The sequence below is a fragment of the Canis aureus genome, chromosome 32 (assembly GCF_053574225.1).
Source record: "Canis aureus isolate CA01 chromosome 32, VMU_Caureus_v.1.0, whole genome shotgun sequence".
Classification (NCBI taxonomy): domain Eukaryota; kingdom Metazoa; phylum Chordata; class Mammalia; order Carnivora; family Canidae; genus Canis; species Canis aureus.
Genome location: NC_135642.1, coordinates 6,676,828 through 6,703,471, shown reverse-complemented (window position 1 = coordinate 6,703,471; position 26,644 = coordinate 6,676,828). Strand labels below are relative to the sequence as shown.

Genomic DNA, 26,644 nt, shown 5'->3' with positions numbered 1-26,644 from the left:
TAGTCAAAATTAACATTCTACACCAAAAATGTTAATAATGCCATTGTTTTGAATACACACTTTTATTGGTATGAGTTTTTATAGTTCCAAACATCTTTACACCTTAAAATCATTAAGTGATTAAGTGAAGTCATAAATATGAGTTATCTCATGTGTATTCAAATGTTGTGACTTATTTTCCAATCTTCCTTCACCAGGATAGACACCAAAGTGATGGGGTCATAGAAATGCCTTGATTGACAAGAAGTCTTGAAACAGCACCTGTGACGATGTGAGTGACTGGTTTATTCTTCAAGGTGGCTAGGCTCTTTCTGAGTTTCTGTATACAAGCAATCAAGTTTACTAAACATCTCCAGCTACAGATCGATCTACCTAGGAAGGGGCAGAAATATTTCTAGAGCCGTGCTTGCTTCATTTGGGATCCTTGTAATTGAGGTTGACAGGAAACAAGTGACAAAGCACATCTGTAATACCTATTCTTGAAAACAGAGAGACCTAGAATAATGGTCAGGGAATTCTAAAAGTTCACAGAGAAGGTCCCCTGACTAGGGGGCATCAATACACATCATTTTTAGAAACAGTTTTGGCAAAGTATTACACTGATTAATTTGAGCTCACAAAGATCTGATGTAATATTTAAAAACAGATCTCTTCTTTGTGTAAACATGGATTAAGAAAAATGTAAATCCCCCATGTAGGTTTATTTTTTTATAAGAATATTAATTATATATTTATAAATCTAGGGTGCTGAATGCCTTTAACAGTTATGATAATAAATGGAATTTGGCAGAACATTTATTCCAATTACTAGATGTTTAACGATACTTGGAACATCAAGATGCATGTGAAATTATACTCAAGTATGAGGCACACAATAACTTGGAAAAGATCAGATCTCATTTTGACTTGTTTTCTCTTGGAATATAGACAAACCACATTCTTGTTTTCCTCCTGCACTACCCCCCTTATCCCCGCCAAACTTAGATTAAACTATATTACTTTTGATTGATAGTCATCTCCATAATTTGTGCTTTTTGAAAGGATAATTGTTACAAGAATTACATTTTTCAGTTTTCCAGGAATTACACGATATGAATTTAAATCAGAATTCTTATTTCCTAAGTGATCAAACACTGAACATAATTCATGAAATGTTTTCAAAATAAATGTTTAAGTGTTCTGTGCAAAGCTTAAATGTCACATCAAATTTAGTTTGACAGGGGGCTGAAATGGCTATAATTTTCTCTCCACCAATTTTTCTATTTTAGACATTACAGCTACACGTATTAATAATGTGAAAAGGTAGGGGCACTATTACTTGAACACTCATACATAATTTCTTCACAAGTCATTCAAAAGTTAATAACTAAATACACAGGTTAAGGATGACACAGGACCAGCTATATCAGGTCTATCAAACCCCATGACTGCTGTAGTGTTTTATACCAACAACATGCCACTATCTCATGGAATGTGTTTGTCAGCTACAAGAGCTTGATCCTGCCAGTTTTATGCCATGCACCCTTCATGAGAACATGAACTGGCTCCATTCTAAATAACTACAAACTACTTACACTTAAATATTTAGATTACTAGGAATCTCAATGTTGGACCATCACCTTCCCCTCACCACACATTGGAGCAATAGAAAGCTTTCTGACTACATGCCGTTGAATACAGTATTAATACACATATGAAACAGATTAGAATGGTGGAGGTGTTTGGAAGAAAGGAATTTTGATTTTTATAAAGATGGACATGAAGATCATTCTTCTTGGTCCAAATTTATTACATGAAAACATTCCACAGTCTCAAATATGGTTGCCAAATATAAAAGCAAATCACTTCTCAATCACTTTCTTTTACTTTCCTTTATATGCTTTTCATATTTTCGTATCAACATAACAACAGGTAAGAATAAAAGTATAGAATTAAACCCAAATATGATGTACCTGTGAGGAAAGCACCTAACAGTCCAGTATTCAAAGTTGGAGCTTATAAAGAAGGAAACATTTGTCTGTTTCTGGATATAATTGGTTTTATAAAAGCTACTTTTTAGGGGGTTTGCTATGCAAAATCTTCCAGCAACATTCACATCTCCTCAGTACTGGTTTTGAAAAATAATCTTTTGTTGGGCATTTGGGTGGCTCGGTCGGTTAAGCATATCTGTCTTTGACTCAGGTCATGATCCTAGGGTCCTGGGATTGAGTCCCACATTGGGCTCCCTGCTCAGCAGGGAGTTTGCTTCTCCCTCTCCTTCTGCCCCTCCCCCACTGCTCGCATTCTCTCTCATGCTCTCTCAAATAAATTTTTTAAAAATTTTTTAAAAAATTTATTTATGATAGTCACACACAGAGAGAGAGAGAGAGAGGCAGAGACATAGGCAGAGGGAGGAGCAGGCTCCATACACCAGGAGCCCGACGTGGGATTCAATCCCGGGTCTCCAGGATTGCGCCCTGGGCCAAAGGCAGGTGCCAAAGGCAGGCGCCAAACCGCTGCGCCACCCAGGGATCCCGTAAATAAATACTTTTTAAATAAATAAAATTTGAAATAAACATTTTCTTATGGCAGAAACCTTTTCTTTGGTTGCAGGTTAGAGGGAAAAAATGTAAAATAATTCCAAGAGATACTCCTGATAGCTGGCAGCCTCTGCCTCTCCCCCTCCTTTTTTAGAAGATAATTAGGTTGCTAATGAGCAAGAAGTGAGTGATGCTGTAGGAGTCCAATGTTTGAATCTAAGTGACAACAGAGTTACTTTGGCCACTGATCCCTATCTCACAAGTCTAGAAAATCTCCTATGAAAATTATAAATGAATCTCTCAAGCTCTATTTATAAATCCTGGGTACAATTTGAAATCTGCAGAGACAAAAAGAGAGGAAAGGAGGGGGAAAAAAGTATTAGACAACCTTCTGACCTCAGAAAGGTGATGGCAGGCAAAAAGTTGAAATTGAATGAGATATTTGGAAGAGGTTGCCTTATTTTCCTCCAATTGACTTGTCCATTCTTAAAAGAATTATGTTTAATTTTGTTGGTGTGTTCAAAGATTTTTTTTTTTTTAAGATTTTATTTATATATTCCTGAGAGACACAGAGAGAGAGGCAGAGACACAGGCAGAGGGAGAAGCAGGCTCACTGCGGGGAGCCCGATGCGGAACTCGATCCCAGGACCCCAGGATCACGCCCTGAGCCGAAGGCAGACCTCAACCACTGAGCCACCCAGGCATCCCCAAAATTTTGGTTTTAAACATGTTCTGTTACACCTTTGCATACTCTCAGTATGCAATGAGAGCCACCATCCACCACTACTAATGACCACACATTCACCGTAATTTGTTTCAACGTGCAACATCTAATAAATGTGCATCTAAGATGATGAGAAACAGAGAGTATTCTCCCAGTAGAAAACCATAAGTTGTCAAAATTATGTTTTGAAAACGTTCCAAGAACATAGTTTTCCCAGTATAATTCTCCCATGTCTCTAAATGTGAAAAATACTGCCTGCAAAATCACTTTAGTTTAAATCTAGTTCCACTATGGAGGAAGAAAAAGGGAAAACCAATCAGCGGTTAATTTATGCACTAATGCATGTATTACTGTGATAGAAGATTCATCTGTTTGCTATTTATTGAAGGTTTATGTCAATCTTATGTTCGGCACAGAAGGTAAAGGAGAGACAATATCTCTGCTTTCAAGATTGTAAGATGAGAAAAAGTCTTATTAAATGCCTGGGTCAGGTATAAAGAGCCAAGGGGTTGAGCAGGGAGCCCTGGGAAATCAAGAGATGGTTTCATATATGATGAGGAGCCCTTCCTGGGCTGCAAAGGATTGGCAAAGGTGGAATGGCAGATTGTGAATAATCCAAGTAAAAGAAGGCAGAGTGATGGGAAAGCATATGAAAATAGTGGAATAAAGGACTAGAAGTTTGAGTATGATTTTAAAAGGTCTGAAATACCACACACTAAGAACTTTGAACTCGATAAAGAATAGTGAACCACTAAAGGTGGGAAAGACAGAGAAACAACAATCTCTAAGTAATTTATAACATGTCTTGAATATAGGCAATATCTAAGGGCCTAAATTAGAAGAAGAGCCTAAACAGAAGCTGAGTGCCAAGGAACAAGTATATGTAAGAGACTATGGAGCTAAAATGATCCTAATTTAGCAATCCACAAGATACAGAAGCTAAGCGTGAAGTTGCCAAAGATGGCTGAGATTTTGTACCTGGACTCTTACTCTTAGGAGAACAGTGGAACCTTAAATATATAGGGCAGCCCCCCAAAAGACTGTTTTATGCTGTGTTTGTATTGGGTGGGGGAAAAGTCAGAAGGAGACAAGTAGACGAGTCTTTTCAATCCTGGGATTGTAAGAATTGATGCACTGGCTTCAGAAATTTTAAATTTTGAGATACTGAAACCAGTTCCCAGGGCAGATTTTCCAGCAAAAAAACGAGAACTTTTCCTGGAGCTGGAACTCAGGGAAACATTTGAATGCAAACAAATAGCTCTAAAAAAGACTTTACATACAGATAGCAGTCAATGAAATATTTTTTTTTAAATGTTATTTATTCATGAGAGACACAGAAAGAGAGGCAGAGACATAGGCAGAGGGAGTCCCCCCCACCCCCCCACCTGCGATGTGGAACTTGATCCCAAGACTCCAGAATGACAACCTGAGCCAAAGGCAGATGCTCAACCATTGAGCCACCAATGTGCCCCAGCCAATAAAATCTTTAAGAGACAACTCATGGAAGGTCAGGTAACTAAAGGCTACCTTTCTCAGGGTCACATTTGGGGGATGCTGTGGAGGCAGGGCTGGGGGGAAGCAAAGAAGATGGAGAAGCATACTCAAAGGAGGAGGAAAAATGAGAATGCAGTGTCCTAGAGGTCAAGGGAGGAGATCCGAGAAGGACCTCAACACTGACACTCGATTTAGAATCCAAGCCAATGAAGACCAATAGGGGACCAACAGCAGGAGATAATTACTTCATCTGTGGTCTTAGCCGTTTCTTTTCGTACGTATGGAGGCCAAAGTTTAAAACGAGGCAATGAAACAAAGGTGTGCATAGTCTAGAGATGAAGGCACACATTCTTTTTTATTTTCTGCTTGTCTTCTATGCCCTTTCCCTTTTCCCCTAAAGCTAATTCAAATTCCTGGGTTTCTGATTGCACCCTTTCCTGTGTTCTCCAGGAACGTTTCCTTAATTTGCTCTCCCCTTTACCTACTCAGGTCTCCTATTGAAAATGCACAACTACTCAGGCTGGTTCTATGCATAATCTATGCCTAGTGCATATCCGTTCTTCTCATTGCATAGCAACTTCACAAACATTAGCCTAGGTAATCTGAATCCTACCTGTGGTAAGGTAGGATCCCCATTTTGTAGACTGTCCCAAACCACAATCATGGAGGTATCCACTAAGACTCAAGACTGGATCTTCTGTCAAGCCTCATGTTCTTTCTCCTATGCAGAGCTGTCTCCAGATATGTGTCAAGATGTCGGCAGTAGACTCTGTTTCTGTCTAAACATTACGAAGTACCTGGCTTGCTGTCAGAGACCAAACGTTAAATGGCTGAAATAGCTTGATAGATTGTGTGAAAATTTTATGGTCCTTCTGTCAGACACCATAATTTACTATCACATAATACACAGAAGAATCAAAAGAAACCATCCCACAAGGGCAAACAATGTGGAGGCGGTGGCCCTTTGACACTCTAAGGCCACAGGCATTATATGGATCCAATAAGAAAGCTGCTTCTACGAGTGAGAAAACAACCTCTTGATCTTGCAAAATGTTTTTGGACACCTAAAGGCTCTTTTATTACTGAGGCTGATTAAAATGAAAAGCTTAAACGACTAAAATGTTCTTTTTGATGAGTTTTTGCCATGAACCTTGGACCCTGTAGTCCAGTGGGATTGGAGTCCTTTGATCCTAGGCACTCACATAAATTCAGAGTCATAAAACAACATTGGATTTGATTTTACTAGTGTGGCTGATGTTGCCAGATTTGTAATGCAATCTTGTTTTCTCCCCTCCTCAGTTTTTGGGCCCATCCACCTTTATTTTATAGCCAAAGGAAAGGAGTTTCCATTTGTCTTTGGCAATCAAGCTTCAAGAGTGAGCCACTACTCTAGAATGCCGGAATTCCGGAGAAAAATAATGATACTGTATTATATTCATCAACATCAGAAGAAAAAAAAAAAAACACATCAGAAGAATCACTGTTATTTTAGGTGCTGAAAATAAAATATCAAAAAGCCCATTTTCCGGATGAAAATACTTACAGATTTTCACTACTTAGGAGTTAGAGGATAATGTGGCTGAGAACTATATGACAAGTCTGAAGTAGGAAGAATATCAGATTTAGTGTTCATAAATTTCTAGCAAGACTAACTGAAAATTAATTTAAAAAAAATAAAAAGATCCCCAGGTTATCTATTAATGAGTGGCAGACCCCATCTTAGCTTTCAAACCTCATTTACCTAAAAAAACCCCAAACCGCCCCCGCAAAAACAAAACAAAACAAAACCTGCTATCTATGGAAGAAGTAAAAGAAATATTCAGTGAGACATTTAACAAAAGATATGCCATAAATAAAACTTATATGTTTAATTCACTTCCATTCCCAATCTTTTAATGATTTTCCATTTAATCCCCTTTTAATGATCTGTACCACAATATTCCTATAACTTCTAATTCCAGAAATGAAGGTTTTACTATAAAAGGTCTGAGGGAAGACAAGCACAAATACTTTTACAGAGACCAAGTGATCAATAGTGGGTCACAACTGTTCATTTTTTTATGGAGTAAAACAGTAGTTTGGACTCAGAAAGATCAATGACATACTTAGCCTTTTCACTAGAGCAGGGAATACTAATTTTAGGTTGGATAAACAGTTTACAGTATTTTTTTATGGCTTGCCTGAAGGCTGGGAAATTGTTCACCAGAATAATTCTGTAAAATAACATGGGGCACAAGGGTCACGATAGGTCTAATTCGAATTTGAAAAGAGTTACCAGAGAATACAGTGTCGCTATCCAGTGGGCAATGCCTCATGATACTGTCAGTTATAGTTTCTCAATCCCTGCCTGAGGCTCCAGTGAACATTTCAAAGTGTTCCAGCTAGAAGAATATAATTCTGACACACATTCACCACCTTGCGTTTGTGAATATATTAGATTAAGCATAAATGAACTTGCCATTTTATAAGTCAAAATAGGCCAAATGTCAGCAATTTCATATGGTTCAACTTATAAACCTCAACCAAGTTTGAAAAAATTTTTGTGTTTTATCAATTAATACTTTAAATTATGTGCATTATATTTCTTTGCAGCAGATATGACTCATGCCATATTCTTATTAATAAACTGTATCAGATACCCACAACAGCTTCCAGAGTATAAAAAATTGTCATCTATTTGTAGAGAAGAGTGATTGCCTTGGTGTTATGCATACATACAGTAATGATGAGGGAAGGGTATGCAGATACCAAGAAACAGTGTCCTCCTTTCATGCTTGAAAGCATAGCATTATTGTCAGCACTCTCTTCCCCCTATTATTTACTTATTCAAAAAATATTTGTTGTGTACTTACAATGTTCAAGTAGGGGTCTAGGTACCCAATGGAGAATCAAGCTGTGCAAACATTCACAGGGAAGCCACAATGGCAGTGTCATCAGCTCCAGCTTTAGCAGAAGCAACCATCAGCACTGGAGAGAAGGTTCACGATTCTTTTTTTTTTTTTTTTTTTAATTTTTTTTAAAAAATTTTTATTTATTTATGATAGTCACAGAGAGAGAGAGAGAGAGAGAGAGGCAGAGACACAGGCAGAGGGAGAAGCAGGCTCCATGCACCGGGAGCCCGACGTGGGATTCGATCCCGGGTCTCCAGGATCGCGCCCTGGGCCAAAGGCAGGCGCCAAACCGCTGCGCCACCCAGGGATCCCAAGGTTCACGATTCTTGCCAGAGCACGTGAGTTCTCTCTCTCGCCCCAACCTACGCCAAGCCAGTATTACCTCCTACCTCTAGGCTAGCAACAGTTGCCAACTGTCCTCTCCACTTGCACTCTAGCTTCCCTACTATCTACCCTCTACAACAGCAGCCTAAGAGGGAGGCAGGTCTTTTGAAAATGCCAATCTTTTCATATCTCACACTTCTCTGCTCAGAATTAGATTCCCAGTGTTCTGAGGATGAAATTGGAAAACCTTAAGGACCAAGAAGGCCCTTCCAGATTATGGTTTCTTGCCCTCCTCTATGGCAGTGCTTTTCAAACCATGGCCCATGATCCATTCATGGGATGAAAATCAATTTATGCTTTCCCATCAGCATTTTTTTTTTAAATATAAGAGAGTTAAATATATCAGAAGAAGTTCACCTGAAATTAGTTCTGTTTAATAGAACTCTTATTTCTCACAAATATGTAATCTAGGTTTCGATGTGAAATCCATTGCTTATTCCAAGATGCAATTTAAAAATTTTGCAAGCCACTACTCCAGACCTTCATCCTCAACCTTTATCTTCTGTCCAGTCATACTGGCCTCCTCATAGTCCTTCAAACCAGCCAAGCTCCTCCTCACCCTTCAGGCCTCTGCTTAAATGGCACTTCCTAAAGGAATACTTCCGTGACTTCAAAGCTAAATTACATCCTATCATAGCAACCTATACTGTATTTCGCTCCACTGTAATATTATACTTCCTGAGTGATTATTTTTATCAAGATCTTTCTCTTTGACTGGACTACAAGCTCCCAGAGGGCAGGAACCATGTCTATTCTGTTCCTTCTTCCAGCATCTAGCACAGCACCTGACACCCAGTAGGCACTTAATATCTAGTGAATGAGGGGGGGGTGGGCAAGACGGAGGAAGAGTAGGGTCTCCAAATCACCTGTCTCCACCAAACTACCTAGATAACCTTCAAATCATCCTGAAAATCTACGAATTCGGCCTGAGATTTAAAGAGAGACCAGCTGGAACGCTACAGTGAGAAGAGTTCGCGCTTCTATCAAGGTAGGAAGACGGGGAAAAAGAAATAAAGAAACAAAAGGCCTCCAGGGGGAGGGGCCCGCGAGGAGCCGGGCTGAGGCCGGGGCGAGTGTCCCCAGGACAGGAGAGCCCCGTCCCGGAGACGCAGGAGCTGCACCGACCTTCCCAGGGGAAAGGGGCTCGCGGGGAGGTGGAGCAGGACCCGGGAGGGCGGGGATGCCCTCGGGCTCCCCGGGACAGTAACAGCAACTCTGCGCCCAGGAGAGTGCGCCGAGCTCCCTAAGGGCTGCAGCGCGCACGGCGGGACCGGTGGGACCGGCGGGACCCGGAGCAGCTGGGGGGGGGGGGGGGGGGGGGCTGCGCGGCCCCGGGAGCAGCTCGGCCGGGCTCGGGCAGAGGAAGAGGCTCCGTGCGGAGGGGCCTGCGCGGTTCCAGGAGCAGCTCGGAGGGGCTCGGGCGGCGGCTCCGCGGAGGGGGTTGCGCGGCCCAGGAGCGCGAATCCACCAGCGCAGGCTCCGGAGCACAGGGCGCCGGGACACAGCCCAGGATCCGGCCTCCCCCGGGACAGGCAGAGGCCGGGAGGGCCCAGGACAGCGAGGACGCTCCTGCCCCGAGCTGAGCAGATCAGCGGCCCCGCCCCGGAGCCTCCAGGCCCTGCAGACGGAGTTCCTGCCGGAGCTGAATCCAGGTGTCCAGAGCTGCCCCGCCACTGGGGCTGTTCCTCCTGCGGCCTCACGGGGTAAACAACCCCCACCGAGCCCTGCACCAGGCAGGGGCACAGCAGCTCCCCCAACTGCTGACACCTGAAAATCAGCACAACAGGCCCCTCCCCCAGAACACCAGCTAGACGGACAACTTCCAGGAGAAGCCAAGGGACTTAAAGAACACAGAATCAGAAGATACTCCCCTGTGGTTCTTTTTTTTTTTTTTTTTTTTTTGGTTTTTTTTTTTTGTTTTGTTTTGTTTTTGTTATTTTGTTTTGTTTTGCTTTTTGATTTCTTTCCCCCACCCCCCCTTTTTTTTCCTTTCTTTTTCTTTCTCTTTTTCTTCTTTTTTTTTCTTTCGTTTTTTTTCTCTTCCCTTTTTTTTCTCTTTCTCTTTTCTTTCCTTCTTTCTCTCCTCTCTTTTTCTCTTTTTCCCAATACAACTTGCTTTTCGCCACTCTGCACTGAGCAAAATGACTAGAAGGAAAACCTCACCTCAAAAGAAAGAATCAGAAACAGTCCTCTCTCCCACAGAGTTACAAAATCTGGATTACAATTCAATGTCAGAAAGCCAATTCAGAAGCACTATTATACAGCTACTGGTGGCTCTAGAAAAAAGTATAAAGGACTCAAGAGACTTCATGACTGCAGAATTTAGAGCTAATCAGGCAGAAATTAAAAATCAATTGAATGAGATGCAATCCAAACTAGAAGTCCTAACGACGAGGGTTAACGAGGTGGAAGAACGAGTGAGTGACATAGAAGACAAGTTGATAGCAAAGAGGGAAACTGAGGAAAAAAGAGACAAACAATTAAAAGACCATGAAGATAGATTAAGGGAAATAAACGACAGCCTGAGGAAGAAAAACCTACGTTTAATTGGGGTTCCCGAGGGCGCCGAAAGGGACAGAGGGCCAGAATATGTATTTGAACAAATTCTAGCTGAAAACTTTCCTAATCTGGGAAGGGAAACAGGCATTCGGATCCAGGAAATAGAGAGATCCCCCCCTTAAATCAATAAAAACCGTTCAACACCTCGACATTTAATTGTGAAGCTTGCAAATTCCAAAGATAAGGAGAAGATCCTTAAAGCAGCAAGAGACAAGAAATCCCTGACTTTTATGGGGAGGAGTATTAGGGTAACAGCAGACCTCTCCACAGAGACCTGGCAGGCCAGAAAGGGCTGGCAGGATATATTCAGGGTCCTAAATGAGAAGAACATGCAACCAAGAATACTTTATCCAGCAAGGCTCTCATTCAAAATGGAAGGAGAGATAAAGAGCTTCCAAGACAGGCAGCAACTAAAAGAATATGTGACCTCCAAACCAGCTCTGCAAGAAATTTTAAGGGGGACTCTTAAAAGTCCCCTTTAAGAAGAAGTTCAGTGGAACAGTCCACAAAAACAAAGACTGAATAGATATCATGATGACACTAAACTCATATCTCTCAATAGTAACTCTGAATGTGAACGGGCTTAATGACCCCATCAAAAGGCACAGGGTTTCAGACTGGATAAAAAAGCAGGACCCATCTATTTGCTGTCTACAAGAGACTCATTTTAGACAGAAGGACACCTACAGCCTGAAAATAAAAGGTTGGAGAACCATTTACCATTCGAATGGTCCTCAAAAGAAAGCAGGGGTAGCCATCCTTATATCAGATAAACTAAAATTTACCCCAAAGACTGTAGTGAGAGATGAAGAGGGACACTATATCATACTTAAAGGATCTATTCAACAAGAGGGCTTAACAATCCTCAATATATATGCTCCGAATGTGGGAGCTGCCAAATATATAAATCAATTATTAACCAAAGTGAAGAAATACTTAGATAATAATACACTTATACTTGGTGACTTCAATCTAGCTCTTTCTATACTCGATAGGTCTTCTAAGCACAACATCTCCAAAGAAACGAGAGCTTTAAATGATACACTGGACCAGATGGATTTCACAGATATCTACAGAACTTTACATCCAAACTCAACTGAATACACATTCTTCTCAAGCGCACATGGAACTTTCTCCAGAATAGACCACATATTGGGACACCAATCGGGTCTGAACCGATACCAAAAGATTGGGATTGTCCCCTGCATATTCTCGGACCATAATGCCTTGAAATTAGAACTAAATCACAACAAGAAGTTTGGAAGGACCTCAAACACGTGGAGGTTAAGGACCATCCTGCTAAAAGATAACAGGGTCAACCAGGAAATTAAGGAAGAATTAAAAAGATTCATGGAAACTAATGAGAAGGAAGATACAACCGTTCAAAATCTTTGGGATGCAGCAAAAGCAGTCCTAAGGGGGAAATACATCGCAATACAAGCATCCATTCAAAAACTGGAAAGAACTCAAATACAAAAGCTAACCTTACACATAAAGGAGCTAGAGAAAAAACAGCAAATAGATCCTACACCCAAGAGAAGAAGGGAGTTAATAAAGATTCGAGCAGAACTCAACGAAATCGAGACCAGAAGAACTGTGGAACAGATCAACAGAACCAGGAGTTGGTTCTTTGAAAGAATTAATAAGATAGATAAACCATTAGCCAGCCTTATTAAAAAGAAGAGAGAGAAGACTCAAATTAATAAAATCATGAATGAGAAAGGAGAGATCACTACCAACACCAAGGAAATACAAACGATTTTAAAAACATATTATGAACAGCTATACGCCAATAAATTAGGCAATCTAGAAGAAATGGACGCATTCCTGGAAAGCCACAAACTACCAAAACTGGAACAGGAAGAAATAGAAAACCTGAACAGGCCAATAACCAGGGAGGAAATTGAAGCAGTCATCAAAAACCTCCCAAGACACAAGAGTCCAGGGCCAGATGGCTTCCCAGGGGAATTTTATCAAACGTTTAAAGAAGAAATCATACCTATTCTCCTAAAGCTGTTTGGAAAGATAGAAAGAGATGGAGTACTTCCAAATTCGTTCTATGAAGCCAGCATCACCTTAATTCCAAAACCAGACAAAGACCCCACCAAAAAGGAGAATTACAGACCAATATCCCTGATGAACATGGATGCAAAAATTCTCAACAAGATACTGGCCAATAGGATCCAACAATACATTAAGAAAATTATTCACCATGACCAAGTAGGATTTATCCCCGGGACACAAGGCTGGTTCAACACCCGTAAAACAATCAATGTGATTCATCATATCAGCAAGAGAAAAACCAAGAACCATATGATCCTCTCATTGGATGCAGAGAAAGCATTTGACAAAATACAGCATCCATTCCTGATCAAAACTCTTCAGAGTGTAGGGATAGAGGGAACATTCCTCGACATCTTAAAAGCCATCTATGAAAAGCCCACAGCAAATATCATTCTCAATGGGGAAGCACTAGGAGCCTTTCCCCTAAGATCAGGAACAAGACAGGGATGTCCACTCTCACCACTGCTGTTCAACATAGTACTGGAAGTCCTAGCCTCAGCAATCAGACAACAAAAAGACATTAAAGGCATTCAAATTGGCAAAGAAGAAGTCAAACTCTCCCTCTTCGCCGATGACATGATACTCTACATAGAAAACCCAAAAGTCTCCACCCCAAGATTGCTAGAACTCATACAGCAATTCGGTAGCGTGGCAGGATACAAAATCAATGCCCAGAAGTCAGTGGCATTTCTATACACTAACAATGAGACTGAAGAAAGAGAAATTAAGGAGTCAATCCCATTTACAATTGCACCCAAAAGCATAAGATACCTAGGAATAAACCTAACCAAAGATGTAAAGGATCTATACCCTCAAAACTATAGAACACTTCTGAAAGAAATTGAGGAAGACACAAAGAGATGGAAAAATATTCCATGCTCATGGATTGACAGAATTAATATTGTGAAAATGTCAATGTTACCCAGGGCAATATACACGTTTAATGCAATCCCTATCAAAATACCATGGACTTTCTTCAGAGAGTTAGAACAAATTATTTTAAGATTTGTGTGGAATCAGAAAAGACCCCGAATAGCCAGGGGAATTTTAAAAAAGAAAACCATATCTGGGGGCATCACAATGCCAGATTTCAGGTTGTACTACAAAGCTGTGGTCATCGAGACAGTGTGGTACTGGCACAGAAACAGACACATAGATCAGTGGAACAGAATAGAGAATCCAGAAGTGGACCCTGAACTTTATGGGCAACTAATATTCGATAAAGGAGGAAAGACTATCCATTGGAAGAAAGACAGTCTCTTCAATAAATGGTGCTGGGAAAATTGGACATCCACATGCAGAAGAATGAAACTAGACCACTCTCTTTCACCATACACAAAGATAAACTCAAAATGGATGAAAGATCTAAATGTGAGACAAGATTCCATCAAAATCCTAGAGAAGAACACAGGCAACACCCTTTTTGAACTCGGCCATAGTAACTTCTTGCAAGATACATCCACGAAGGCAAAAGAAACAAAAGCAAAAATGAACTATTGGGACTTCATCAAGATAAGAAGCTTTTGCACAGCAAAGGATACAGTCAACAAAACTCAAAGACAACCTACAGAATGGGAGAAGATATTTGCAAATGACATATCAGATAAAGGGCTAGTTTCCAAGATCTATAAAGAACTTATTAAACTCAACACCAAAGAAACAAACAATCCAATCATGAAATGGGCAAAAGACATGAACAGAAATCTCACAGAGGAAGACATAGACGTGGCCAACATGCATATGAGAAAATGTTCTGCATCACTTGCCATCAGGGAAATACAAATCAAAACTACAATGAGATACCACCTCACACCAGTGAGAATGGGGAAAATTAACAAGGCAGGAAACAACAAATGTTGGAGAGGATGCAGAGAAAAGGGAACCCTCTTACACTGTTGGTGGGAATGTGAACTGGTGCAGCCACTCTGGAAAACTGTGTGGAGGTTCCTCAAAGAGTTAAAAATATACCTGCCCTACGACCCAGCAATTGCACTGTTGGGGATTTACCCCAAAGATACAAATGCAATGAAACGCCGGGACACCTGCACCCCGATGTTTATAGCAGCAATGGCCACGATAGCCAAACTGTGGAAGGAGCCTCGGTGTCCAACGAAAGATGAATGGATAAAGAAGATGTGGTTTATGTATACAATGGAATATTACTCAGCTATTAGAAATGACAAATACCCACCATTTGCTTCAACGTGGATGGAACTGGAGGGTATTATGCTGAGTGAAGTAAGCCAGTCGGAGAAGGACAAACATTATATGTTCTCATTCATTTGGGGAATATAAATAATAGTGAAAGGGAATATAAAAAAAAAAAAAAAAAAGAAAGGGAATATAAGGGAAGGGAGAAGAAATGTGTGGGAAATATCAGAAAGGGAGACAGAACGTAAAGACTGCTAACTCTGGGAAACGAACTAGGGGTGGTAGAAGGGGAGGAGGGCGGGGGGTGGGAGTGAATGGGTGACGGGCACTGGGTGTTATTCTGTATGTTAGTAAATTGAACACCAATAAAAAATAAATTAAAAAAAAATATCTAGTGAATGATAGAATTCTAATTCTCTCCTAATGTTTCCACTTGATGAAACATAGATGATCACTTTCATAAGGCACTGTTTTCTGGTGTCTCTTTTTCTTTTGTCATATAGAATGTGCATACACATGTATGGTCATCAACACATCACATATTGCTTCTTAACTACGTTGAGCCTTATGCCTATGAGTATAGAGCTATACGTACATATCTGTGCATGTTGTTCTGAGAATGAAATTAAGAGCAGTTTTATTCTTCATGTGTTTAAAGCAAAGTTCTGAACTGGAAAGCTGCTTCAATACAAAGAAAATCTACTTGGAGCTTTATTAAGAGAAAAAGGGTCAAGCTGACCTCCGGTGGTAAGAATGGGGAATGGCTTCTAAAATAATTGTAAAATACCCAGATTATCTGTCACACAAACCCATATATCCATGCTATATACCCTTCTTTAAATTATGCAAATTATATGTATTTGCAACAGATAGGAGTCATACCATACAAAATACCAGAATGAAATACAGATAAGTGTATTACAGAGACACAGTAGCTTCCAGAAACAGAAAAAAACGACTGCCACTTATTTATGGTAATCAGAAAATCGGAGACTTGATAATTCTCTTAGTTGAGATCTAGGATCTGAAATTCTCAAATTATGCTAAAAGTAGATAATATTTTTAAAAGTAGATGTTAACACTCATATAGTCTTTCATTAGTCTCTAGGTAATACTAGGTACTTATTTTAGGCTCTGTTGCTATTTGACTTTTATGGCATAAATTCTGTTTTTCTAACTAGATAGTAAATCCTCTGAGTAAAGAATTTATGTGAGGATTAAATAAAATAATCCAAAAGATGTGCTAAGTAGAGTGTCTGGCATATACTAATCCTGTAATATAGTAAATGTTAGCTGCTATTGTTATCATTATTGAATGATGTTTTATGTCTGGTACACCTCTTAGGTTTGAGAGGCACTCAATTGGTATTTGATCATAAAAAGCAGAATTACATATATGAAATTATATTTTAGGAAGTGCTTATCTTTATAGCAAAAACAATTTGAAATGCGACATCTTGCCTCGGTACCCCCCAAATCTATGTTGTAACTGTTGGGATGATTTTACATATTTAGAGGTTTGTTTGACAAAATCACAGCAGCAACAATAGTTCCACTAATAGGAGGTAATGGAAATGAGAGCATCACACTTCTATGACAAAAATATGAAAAGCAATGCTCTTTGGACCATTAGATATAACACTAATTACAGAATGTTTTTTATTTTATATAGGTACAGAGTCTATAATGAAAGAACTTTACCACCAAAAAATAAACTTCAACAGCCACTGACTTAAACTAAACATGCTGGTCATCAGAAAAATTACAATAGTTATAATTTATGGGCTACCTACTACTACATGCCATTGTACCTCCAATCCCATACGTGACTACCACAGTACTTACCCTCAGCACACACATCAACCAAGTTATAATATCATCATCACCTCTTTCTAATGATAAAATGAAGCTCAGAAAGGCTTAAGTAATTTGTTCAAGACAACACATACAGTATATAGTAATGCTAGGATTCAAACTGAAGGAAGAATCCACATCTGGGTTTTTATACAACTGTATTGCCTGGAATTAAGTTGAATTTCATCCAACAAATGGTTAGTTGACTTCACTATACAGATTCATTCTTCAGCAAGTTCTGTTTCTAAGGCAATGCCTGGGGAACAGGGGAAGTGCTTGGGGAACAGGGGACACTACACAGCAGGGCACCACAAGACCTCTTCTTCTTAGGGCCATTGTCCTCAAGAGCAGGAGACAAAGATGACTTTTCTAACACAGAGAAACAGGCATAGAGACTTAGATAAAATGAGAAGACAGAGAAATGTACCCCAAATGAAAGAACAGGACAAGTCCAGGGGCAGAGATCTAAGCAAAATAGGTACAAGTAACATGCACTGCCCAATGGAGTATTTAAAGTAGTGATCATAAGGATACTCACTGGACTTGAGAAAAGAGTGGAAGACATGCATGAGATCCTTAATGACACAGAGATAAGGAATAACATAGCATAGATAAAGGGCTTAATAAACTAAATGAGAAACATACTTAATGGAATGAATAGCCGGCTGGAAGAAGCAGAGGAACAAATTAATGACCCAGAAGAAAGAGTAATGGAAAGTAATTAAGCTGAATGAAAGAAAGAAAAAGAATTATGCATAATGGGAATAGACTTAGGGAACTCAGTAGCTCCATCAAATGGAATAACATTCGAATTTCAGGAGTCCCAGGAAAAGAAGAGAGAGAAAATGGAGAAGAAACTTATTTGAAGACATATTAGCTGAAAACTTCCCTATTCTGGGGAAAGAAACAAATATCCAGATCCAGAAGTCACAGAAAACCCCCAGCAAAATCAACAAAAGCAGATCCAGACCAAGACCTATTGACCTATTGTAATTAAAATGGCAAAGTATAGTGATAAAGAAAAAAAAAAACAACAACTAAAAAGCAGCAAGACAAAAGAAGACAGTAGCATGCAAGGGAAACCCTACAAGGCAAGTAGGAGATTTTTCAGCAGAAACTTTACAAGCCAGAAGAGAGTGACATGATCTATTCAAAGTGCTAACTGGGAAAAATCTGTAACCAGGAATACTCTATCTAACATTCAGAATAGAAGGAGAGATAAAGAGTTTCCTAGACAAACAAGCACTAACAGAGTTCATGACCACTAACCACCACTGTGAGAGATATCAAAGGGGATTCTTTGTAGAAAGGAGAGACCAAAAATGACAGTATGGAGGTAGGAAACACAAAAGCAGTTAACAATGAATGTGTCTGTAAGATATCAGTCAAGAACACTCACAGAATAAAATGATGTAAAACATGACAACATATACCTAAAACGTGAGGAGGAGAGGACTAAAGAATGGGTTCAAATTTAAAGAACAATCAACTTAATATAGACTGCTTTATGCAAAAGTGGTTATATACAAATCCAAAGGTAACCATATATCCAAAGCCGCTAATAAGTAGGCAAAGAATAAAGAGAAAGAAATCCAAATATGTCACTAAGCAAATCAGTTGAACCATGAAATAAAGACAAGAAAGGATCAGAGAAAAATCTTCAGAAACAACCACAAAACAAATAATAATATCACAATAAATACATATCAATTATTACTTCGAATGTAAATGGACTAAATGCTCCAATAAAAAGATATAGGGTGACAGAACAGATTAAAAAACAAACAAACCAAGACCCATCTATAATACTGCCTACATGAGTCTCATTTTAGACTTAAGGCACCTGTAGACTAAAAGTGAGGGGATGGAGAAACATCTATCATGCAAGTGGATGTCAAAAAAAAAAGCAAGATTAGCAATACTTATTATTGGACGAAATAGACTTTAAAATAAAGACTGTAATAAGAGACGAAGAAGGGCACTATGTAATCATACAAGGGACAATCCAATAAGAAGATCTAATGATTGTTAATATTTATGCACCCAACATAGGAACACTCAAATATATAAAACAGTTAATAACAAACATAAAGAAAATAATTGATAATAATACAATAATAAAGAGAGACTTTAATACCTCACATCAATGGACAGATCATCTAAACAGAAAAATCAACAAGAAAACAACAGCTTCAATTGACACACTGGACTAGATGGGTTTAACAGATACATTCAAAACATTCCATTCTAAAACATCAGAATACACATTTTTTTTCAATTGTATGTGGAACATTCTCGGAATAGGTCACATATTAGGCCACAAACAAGCCCCCACAAATTTAATAAGATCAAAGTCATATCATGCTTCTTTTCTGACCACAATGCTGTGAAACTAGAAGTCGACCACAAGAAAAAATCTGCAAAGAGGATTATGGAGGTTAAATAACACCCCACTAAACGATGAATGGGTCAAGCAGGAAATGAAAGAAATCAAAAAGTACATGGAAACAAATGAAAACACAATGGTCTAAAACCTCTGTGATGTAGCAAAAAGTGGTTCACAGGAAGTTTATAGTAATACAAGCCCACCTTTTTTTTTTTTTTTTTTTAATTTATTTATTTACGATAGTCACACTCAGAGAGAGAGAGAGAGAGAGAGGCAGAGACACAGGCAGAGAGAGAAGCAGGCTCCATGCACCGGGAGCCTGACGTGGGATTCGATCCCGGGTCTCCAGGATCGCGCCCTGAGCCAAAGGCAGGCGCCAAACCGCTGCGCCACCCAGGGATCCCAATACAAGCCCACCTTAAGAAGCAAGAAAAATCTCAAGAAACGATCTAACCTTATACCTAAAGGATCTGCAAAAGAACAACAAACAAAAGCTAAAGGCAGCAGAAGGAAGGAAATAATAAAGGTTAGCACAGAAATAAATGACATAGAAACTGAAAAAACAATATAACAGATCAATGAAAACAGGAGCTGGTTCTTAAAAAAAGAAAAATCAATAAAATTGATAAACCTCTAGCCAGACTTATCAAGGAAAAAAGAGAAAGGACTCAAATAAATAAAATCACAAATGAGAGAAGAGAAATAACAAACACCACCACAGAAATACAAACAATTATAAAAGAATATTATGAAAAACTATCCCCCAACAAATTGGGACAACCTAGAAGAAACAGATAAATTCCTGGAAACATATAACCTCCCAAAACTGGAACCTGAAGAAACAGAAAAGTCGAACAGACCAATAACTAGCAAAAGAATTGAATCAGTAATCAAAAAAACTCCGAACAAACAAAACTCCAGGACCAGATGTAGCTTTGCAGGGAAAATCAACCAAACATTTAAAGAGTTAATACCTATTCTTCCCAAACCATTCCAAAAAATAGAAAAGAAACCTTCCAAATTCATCTTACGAGGCCAGCATTACCTTGAAACCAAAACCATATAAAGACACCACTAAAAAAGAGAACCACCGGCCAATATCCCTGATGAACAGATATGATATCTGTGGTCTTCCAGGGAGCCAACAGCCTAAGAAGCATCTCAACCCCAGTAAACCAACAAATCCACTGAATGCATAACATTGTATTCTATACCCACAATGAAACAATGAATTAAAATATTTTTCAACATTTTAAATGTTGTCTTCTCTTTAGACATCTTGGTAATTAATTATACTAACAGCAACACTTATGGGAATACTACGAGGGTTTAATGAAATCATCATTTTTCATAATTGTGAAGGTTTTGTTTATCCCTCTACAAATGACTCCCTCTTCCTCACAGTATTCTCCAGGAACTAACAGATTTAAATGTATTGTGTTGATAACCAAGAATGTAACAAATGGAAAGGGCTCAGTATTTATGTTTCTTTATAAGTTTAGCTGTATCAGCTCATATGTAGCTTATAATCAATTTTGTGTCAACAGCATGTGTAAAATGAGAAAGGGATCTGTGGGGTGGATTGAAGAGAGAAAAGGAAGTCTACAAGTTTTGTTTAATGGAAGCCAACATACCATTTGGTTCTCTTGGGGACAACAAGGTACAACGTAAGTTAATTTCTAGTTTGGCATCTGTCCCTGGATCATTTCACAGTGGGAGTTACCATATTAGCAATGTGACTGCATTGCACAATGAGCAGGTGCCTGCCAGAGGCCATCAGTCAGTCAAGTTTCCCCTCACTTATGGACTATCCATGTGATGAATGGGGGAAATGAGAAAGGTTCCTGTGAGGGAAATGTCACTGCTGGCTAGTTCTTTCTTCTGTCCTACAATGCGAAAAACATTACTTAAAAAGAGATAAAACGGTGTTATTTCCATGGCACCTACTTCCAAGTTGCTCAAAGTGCTGATCAAAAACAACATTCTTAAATTATCCAGAGCTCCTCAAAAGCCAGGCGGAGGGCATGCAGCACATTCACACACTCCAACTTTCAAAAGTGAAGAAGCAGAGAGCCAAAGAAGCCGGGGCCATCCCATGCTCATGCTTCCCTCCTGTCATAAAGAACTGGCCCGCTTGTAAAAGTTTCATTTATCATTTTAAGAGCTGCATCCTTCACTGAGTCAGGCATCTAAGAAAGCACTAGGAAGCGAGCATGCAGAGCATTACTGAAACATGAACACACTGCCCCCAAAGAGATGGGCAGAACTGAGAAGAAAGCCCATGTTAGAGAGGGGAACCTCCAAAAGAGTGTAAAAGATAAAAAAGGGCATGTGTGTAAATAGTGGGGATTTACAGATTCTGAGTTAGATAACCCCAAGTCTGAAAGGGCAAGGTTATGGATAAACTGAATTTTTTTTCCCAAGTATGGTGGGACAAATAATAAAATTCAAAGGCATTGGGGGCGCCTGGGTGGCTCAGTGGTTGAGCATCTGCCTTTGGCTCATGGCATGATCCTGGGGTCCTGGGATCAAGTCCTGCCTCAGGCTCCCTGCAGGGAGCCTGCTTCTCCCTCTCCCTCTGCCTATGTCTCTGCCTCTCTCTCTGTGTCTCTCATGAATATAAAAAGTTTTAAAAAATAAGTAAATAAAATAAATAAATAAAATTTTATAAATAAATAAAATTCAAAGGCACTATTAGAGATTATATGGCCCGGTCCCTCGTTTTAGATATTAGGAAACTGAGCTGAAAGCCCTGCCAAAGTTCACATTATTCATCATCCCAAACTTAAGACCACAATCCAGACCTTCTGATTCTGGATCTAATGTTCTTTCCGGTAATGCTTCACTGATTAATGTAAAGGGTATCAGTTTCAGAGTCAGACAGGTCTAGGTAAATTCAAATTCAGGTTCCTCCACTGACTAGTCTGGGAGCCTCGTGTTTTATCAAGTGTAAAATGGTGACAAATCTATTACTTAGCTTATATTTCTACATTTATGCTTTATAATACTAATGTTAAGTACCTAGAACAAAGGTTGGTGCAAAGTAGGGATAAGATTAAATTTAGGTACTATTATTTTTCAGTTATAGGTTGTTAGATAAGATATGTTTACGTACCATCTATGTGGCCAAGCACTTTGCTAGGTACTTTCAGAGAGAGGAAAAAAAATTCATTTTTCTCTCCAAGATGCTTACCACCAGCAGATTAATAAATAGGACTTTGACAGTATAAAAAAATGTAACAAAACCATTTGAAGACTTTAACTTGAACTTAAGGAGTGGATTATACGTTGAGAAAACATTATATGAATAAACACAGAACAGTATTCAAAAAAACTTTGATCCTAGGAATCTCAAGGAAGTAACTCTTTATTTGTAGCATGGGAGATTAGTTTTACCATGTGCCTTAAAAGGGCGGGTCTGAAATACATTTCATTTCCACCCAATAGTCATGAACTTGTACAATGGTAACTCCAGGCAAACACTTCTCAGATAAGTGAGAACCTGGAAAGGGAAGGTACTGTCTTTTCAAAAATGAAGTCTGCAATACAGAACTATCCAAAAACGAAAAATGAGCCAGATGATGCTGAGTATCATAAAGGGATCATAAACCTTCAAAGTAGAGTTTGCTAAATGAAGGGCACACTTGAACAAAATTGCAAGATTTCTGTGGCTACATCATAAATGACAATGTAGTGAAGTCAAAAAATGTCTGATCTGCTACCACTCTCCTACTGGAGATCTGAGTCGGCCAAGTGCTCTCAATTTATGTAGATGGTGTGTAAATTCATTCCAAGCATAAATAAATCTTTGCTGTAGAATATAAGGAGAATATGCATGTAAGTTGCTATATATTTCAAAAAGCCAGTTCTAGGACAAAGCCTGAGGACTAAGTGCTTTAGTAGTGCACAGAGCTCCATACATCTTAACTGCAAAGCATGCATGAGATTACAAACTCCAAACACCTCCCACTTACTAGCCTTGGGACTCTGGATTAGAAAGGTCAACCTCCAATCAAATTACGTTAGGTGGTAAGGTTTCCATTTTGCTAAGGGGGAAACTGAATAATTAAGTGACTTCTCTACAAATCTATACTCAAAAACAATAGACAGCTGGAGTGCCTGGTTGGGGCAGTTGGTTGAGCGACCAACTCCTGATTTTGGCTCAAGTCCTGATGTCAGTGTTATAGGACTGAATTCCATGTCAGGCTCTGTGCTCAGCAGGTAGTCTGCTGGAGACTCTCTCCCTCTCCTCTGCTCCTCCGGCTCTCCCCCACAAATAATTTTTTTTTTAAAATAGCTGATTTTAGGTTCTCTGTTTATTAAATCATGCCATTTATTTAAAGTCTGTAGAAACAAACTAAAAAAACTAAAGTGATACATATCAATTCTCGTATATAGTGGCGGAATGCGTCAATTTTCCTGTATATGTTAAGTATGAAATCATTTTTATTCTAGAAAGGTATGCTGAAGAAGTCCTGAAGCACATCTGACATTCTTGACCTGTAAGTGGAGAAAGGAAACCTAATAAGGGCTGCTGACGGAAATCACGTATAAGGAAATGAACATCGAGGTACCAGCTCTGTCACTCACTGTGTTCTACTAGTCCTGTCACAACAGATGTGGTTGTTTCTTTGTGTAATAAAACAAGTGAGGATGGTGTTCAACGAACACACACAAGCACAGTCAGGCTGGGTCACTGTCTGTTTTGTGAACTACCTCTGTTCTGACTTAGTATTGCTGCCCATCTAGTTATTTTCAACTGCCAGAGAATGGGGGTTAATTAAAGCAGAAAGGAGCCAAGTAGATGAAATGGCCCAGCGTGGGGACAGTGGCAAACTGGAGAACATATACCTCAGTTGAAATAAACACCTGCTTCCTCAATCCCAGCTGGTTGAAGTCAAACAAAAATAAGCCCACTGTTGCTAGGTTTTCTCATGTTTTTTTTAGAAGCAGCTAGAAACTCCTCCATATTTTAAAATATGTATTCCTAATTCAACCTTTAAAATGCTGTGCTGGCCCAAAAACATTTCTTCAGGTCAGGTCAGGGATAGGAGTTCTCAGGTTCCTATTGAAGGTTGTCAGTCGATGATCGCTGGAATAGTCCCAAACTACAGGCAAGTGAATAGACTGGGTACACTGCCCCCATCCTGATGGCTATAGTGTGTCATGGCCGCAGGATTTCAGCAATTTTGTATGAATTGTAAATATGGTACCTAAAGAATTTAAGTTTACTAATAGCATCCAGGGAACAGATCATTCTTTCCCAAAGAAAACTTAAGGTAAATTAGGAACATTTTTTAGCCTTTTTTATTGTCAATCATATCTCAATTTAACTCTTATTTTGAACTGGAGATCATGATCCCAATATAATCCTTCCCTTTCCATTTACTTTTCTCTTTTCCTTCTCCAACCTTCCCTTAGTTTGAGATGTAAGATAATAGGACTCTTGTGGAAATGACACAAGATAATGTATGTAGTATACATAGAACAATGCCCAGCACAAAGTAAGAACTCAAACAGTAAGAGCCTGCTGATAACTGTGAAAATTATTTAGCTATCAAAGCCCTCATAAGGCTGGTCTGAAACCTCGGGAAGCCAGTGTTAACTTACGACCTAGCTGTTCACAAACTTCTGCTCACAGAATCACTTCTGTGCCTACCCTCTTTAGCAGTCTGTTTCTTAAATTGATCCCCATTTCACTTCCTTTGAGACAGCTGAGACTCTTTTCACACCAAAACAAAGAAGAGAGGTCTCTGTAGAGCATTTTGTAACAAAGGAGCTAAGAGCCACCACCTCTCTTCCCCCCCCAGGAGACAAAGGTACTTCCCCCCCCCTTTTTTTTTTGCTTGTTTCTTTTTTTTTTTTTTAAACATTTTTTTAATTTATTTATGATAGTCATACAGAGAGAGAGAGAGGCAGAGACACAACAGGCAGAGGGAGAAGCAGGCTCCATGCACCGGGAGCCCGACGTGGGATTCGATCCCAGGTCTCCAGGATCGCGCCCTGGGCCAAAGGCAGGCGCCAAACCGCTGCGCCACCCAGGGATCCCCTGCTTGTTTGTTTCTTTGTGAAATGGACTCATTCATCCCTCCAAACTGCTTAAGACAAGCTGAATTTATGCACCAAATGACCTATTTAATAACCTTTCTTTGCTATTTGCAATGGCTTTATCTATAATCCAATACAGTGTCTCAGTTATTTTAAAAAGCACATTACCACTTATTGGAAAGAAGAATATTCGATCTACAAATTCATTAAATTAGCAAGTAATGAGTTAGCACTGAATAAACACCAAGTTTTATTTAAATTTTGCTATTGTCCCTTAAGGCATGGGTCAATCCAACCATCAGTAAACTAGAATCAGTGCCCGATTCAATATTTAGTTATTTGAAATTAAAACCCTACAACTTCCTGTTATAGGCACTGCAAACAAAGACCAAACATTAGGGAATGACAATTAGATAGTGGAAGGAATAAATAATCCCTCAGTCTTTCTGAGATCAAGTCAGCAATCTCCAAGCACCCCTTAGGGAAAGAGAATGGATGGCTCAGCACAACTCTGGCTCCTATGACATCCTATTGCAAGGATGTCCTGAGATGGATGGATACAAAAACATGAATGGGAATAAGCCAAACAAAATAGTTTACAGTGCGCATAGGGAAAACAGATTTTTTTAATAAATTTATTTTTTGGGATCCCTGGGTGGTGCAGCGGTTTGGCGCCTGCCTTTGGCCCAGGGCGCGATCCTGGAGACCCAGGATCGAATCCCACGTCGGGCTCCCGGTGCATGGAGCCTGCTTCTCCCTCTGCCTGTGTCTCTGCCTCTCTCTCTCTCTCTCTCTCTCTCTGTGACTATCATAAATAAATAAAAACTAAAAAAAAAAAATAAAAAAAAATAAATTTATTTTTTTATTGGTGTTCAATTTGTCAACATACAGAATAACACCCAGTGCTCATCCCGTCAAGTGCCCACCTCAGTACCCGCCACTCAGTCACCCCCACCCCCCGCCCACCTCCCCTTCCACCACCCCTAATTCGGGAAAACAGATTTTTAAAGACTTCCTACAAACAGTAAAAGTCTAAATATCTTGTTTCCTGCTTTACAAATAAAACCGATATTTTCTCTAAGCATATCCCTTTCCCACTCAAATGCACTTGTGGCATTTCTTAGAAATAGGAATTGAATTACATTAAAAATGGAGTTCAAGTCTCCCCTTCCCATGATAAATGCAGGCAGGGCCCACTGGCAGGTACCAGCTGCAGATGCCGTCTAGGTAAATATGGCAACAAAAGGGGAGTATTTACTTTGGCCCATGAGAAAACGAAGCATCAGTCTCATATAACCGGTTCAGTAGAATCAAAGAGATATACCTGTAGGTTTTCAATTTCTTCTTTGTGTTCCCTCTTCAAGTGTAAAATAGCAGCTTGATATTCTGTAAGATCACAAAAGAAGGCAATTACAAAGAAGCACACAAAATTATGCACAAAATGCAAGTGAGAATCTCCAAGATGCCAGAGTCCCTCCTACAAGTAAACTAAGTAAATAAACGCCACAGCTGGACATTAACCTGACAAGAGATGTTGAAAAATGGGACAAAATAGGACAAGTAGCTCAGG

General features: G+C 39.5%; 1 protein-coding gene and 1 long non-coding RNA gene across 26 annotated transcripts in view; one reads left to right on the top strand and one right to left on the bottom strand.

Annotated features, from left to right (window-relative positions):
* Positions 1 to 26,644, bottom strand: part of FMN1 (formin 1) — a 438,849-nt gene that overhangs the window by 231,822 nt on the left and 180,383 nt on the right. For 22 of the 24 annotated variants that reach the window (XR_013369929.1, XR_013369923.1, XR_013369924.1 and 19 more), the window contains one exon: positions 26,399 to 26,460. Coding sequence is in view for 15 of the 24 variants with exons in the window: in XM_077880462.1 (XP_077736588.1) it covers positions 26,399 to 26,460 (62 nt within the window). In the remaining 9 variants the exon portion in view is untranslated. Of the gene's footprint in view, positions 1 to 22,395; positions 23,527 to 26,398; positions 26,461 to 26,644 lie in introns of those variants that run through there. The other 2 variants (XM_077880471.1, XM_077880479.1) reach the window with 1 other exon arrangement.
* LOC144302940 (uncharacterized) overlaps positions 1 to 26,644 on the top strand; it is a 109,792-nt gene that overhangs the window by 59,734 nt on the left and 23,414 nt on the right. For both annotated transcript variants that reach the window (XR_013369935.1, XR_013369934.1), the window contains exons 3-4: positions 198 to 271; positions 23,482 to 23,596. This is a non-coding gene — a long non-coding RNA (uncharacterized LOC144302940). The remainder of the gene's footprint in view (positions 1 to 197; positions 272 to 23,481; positions 23,597 to 26,644) is intronic.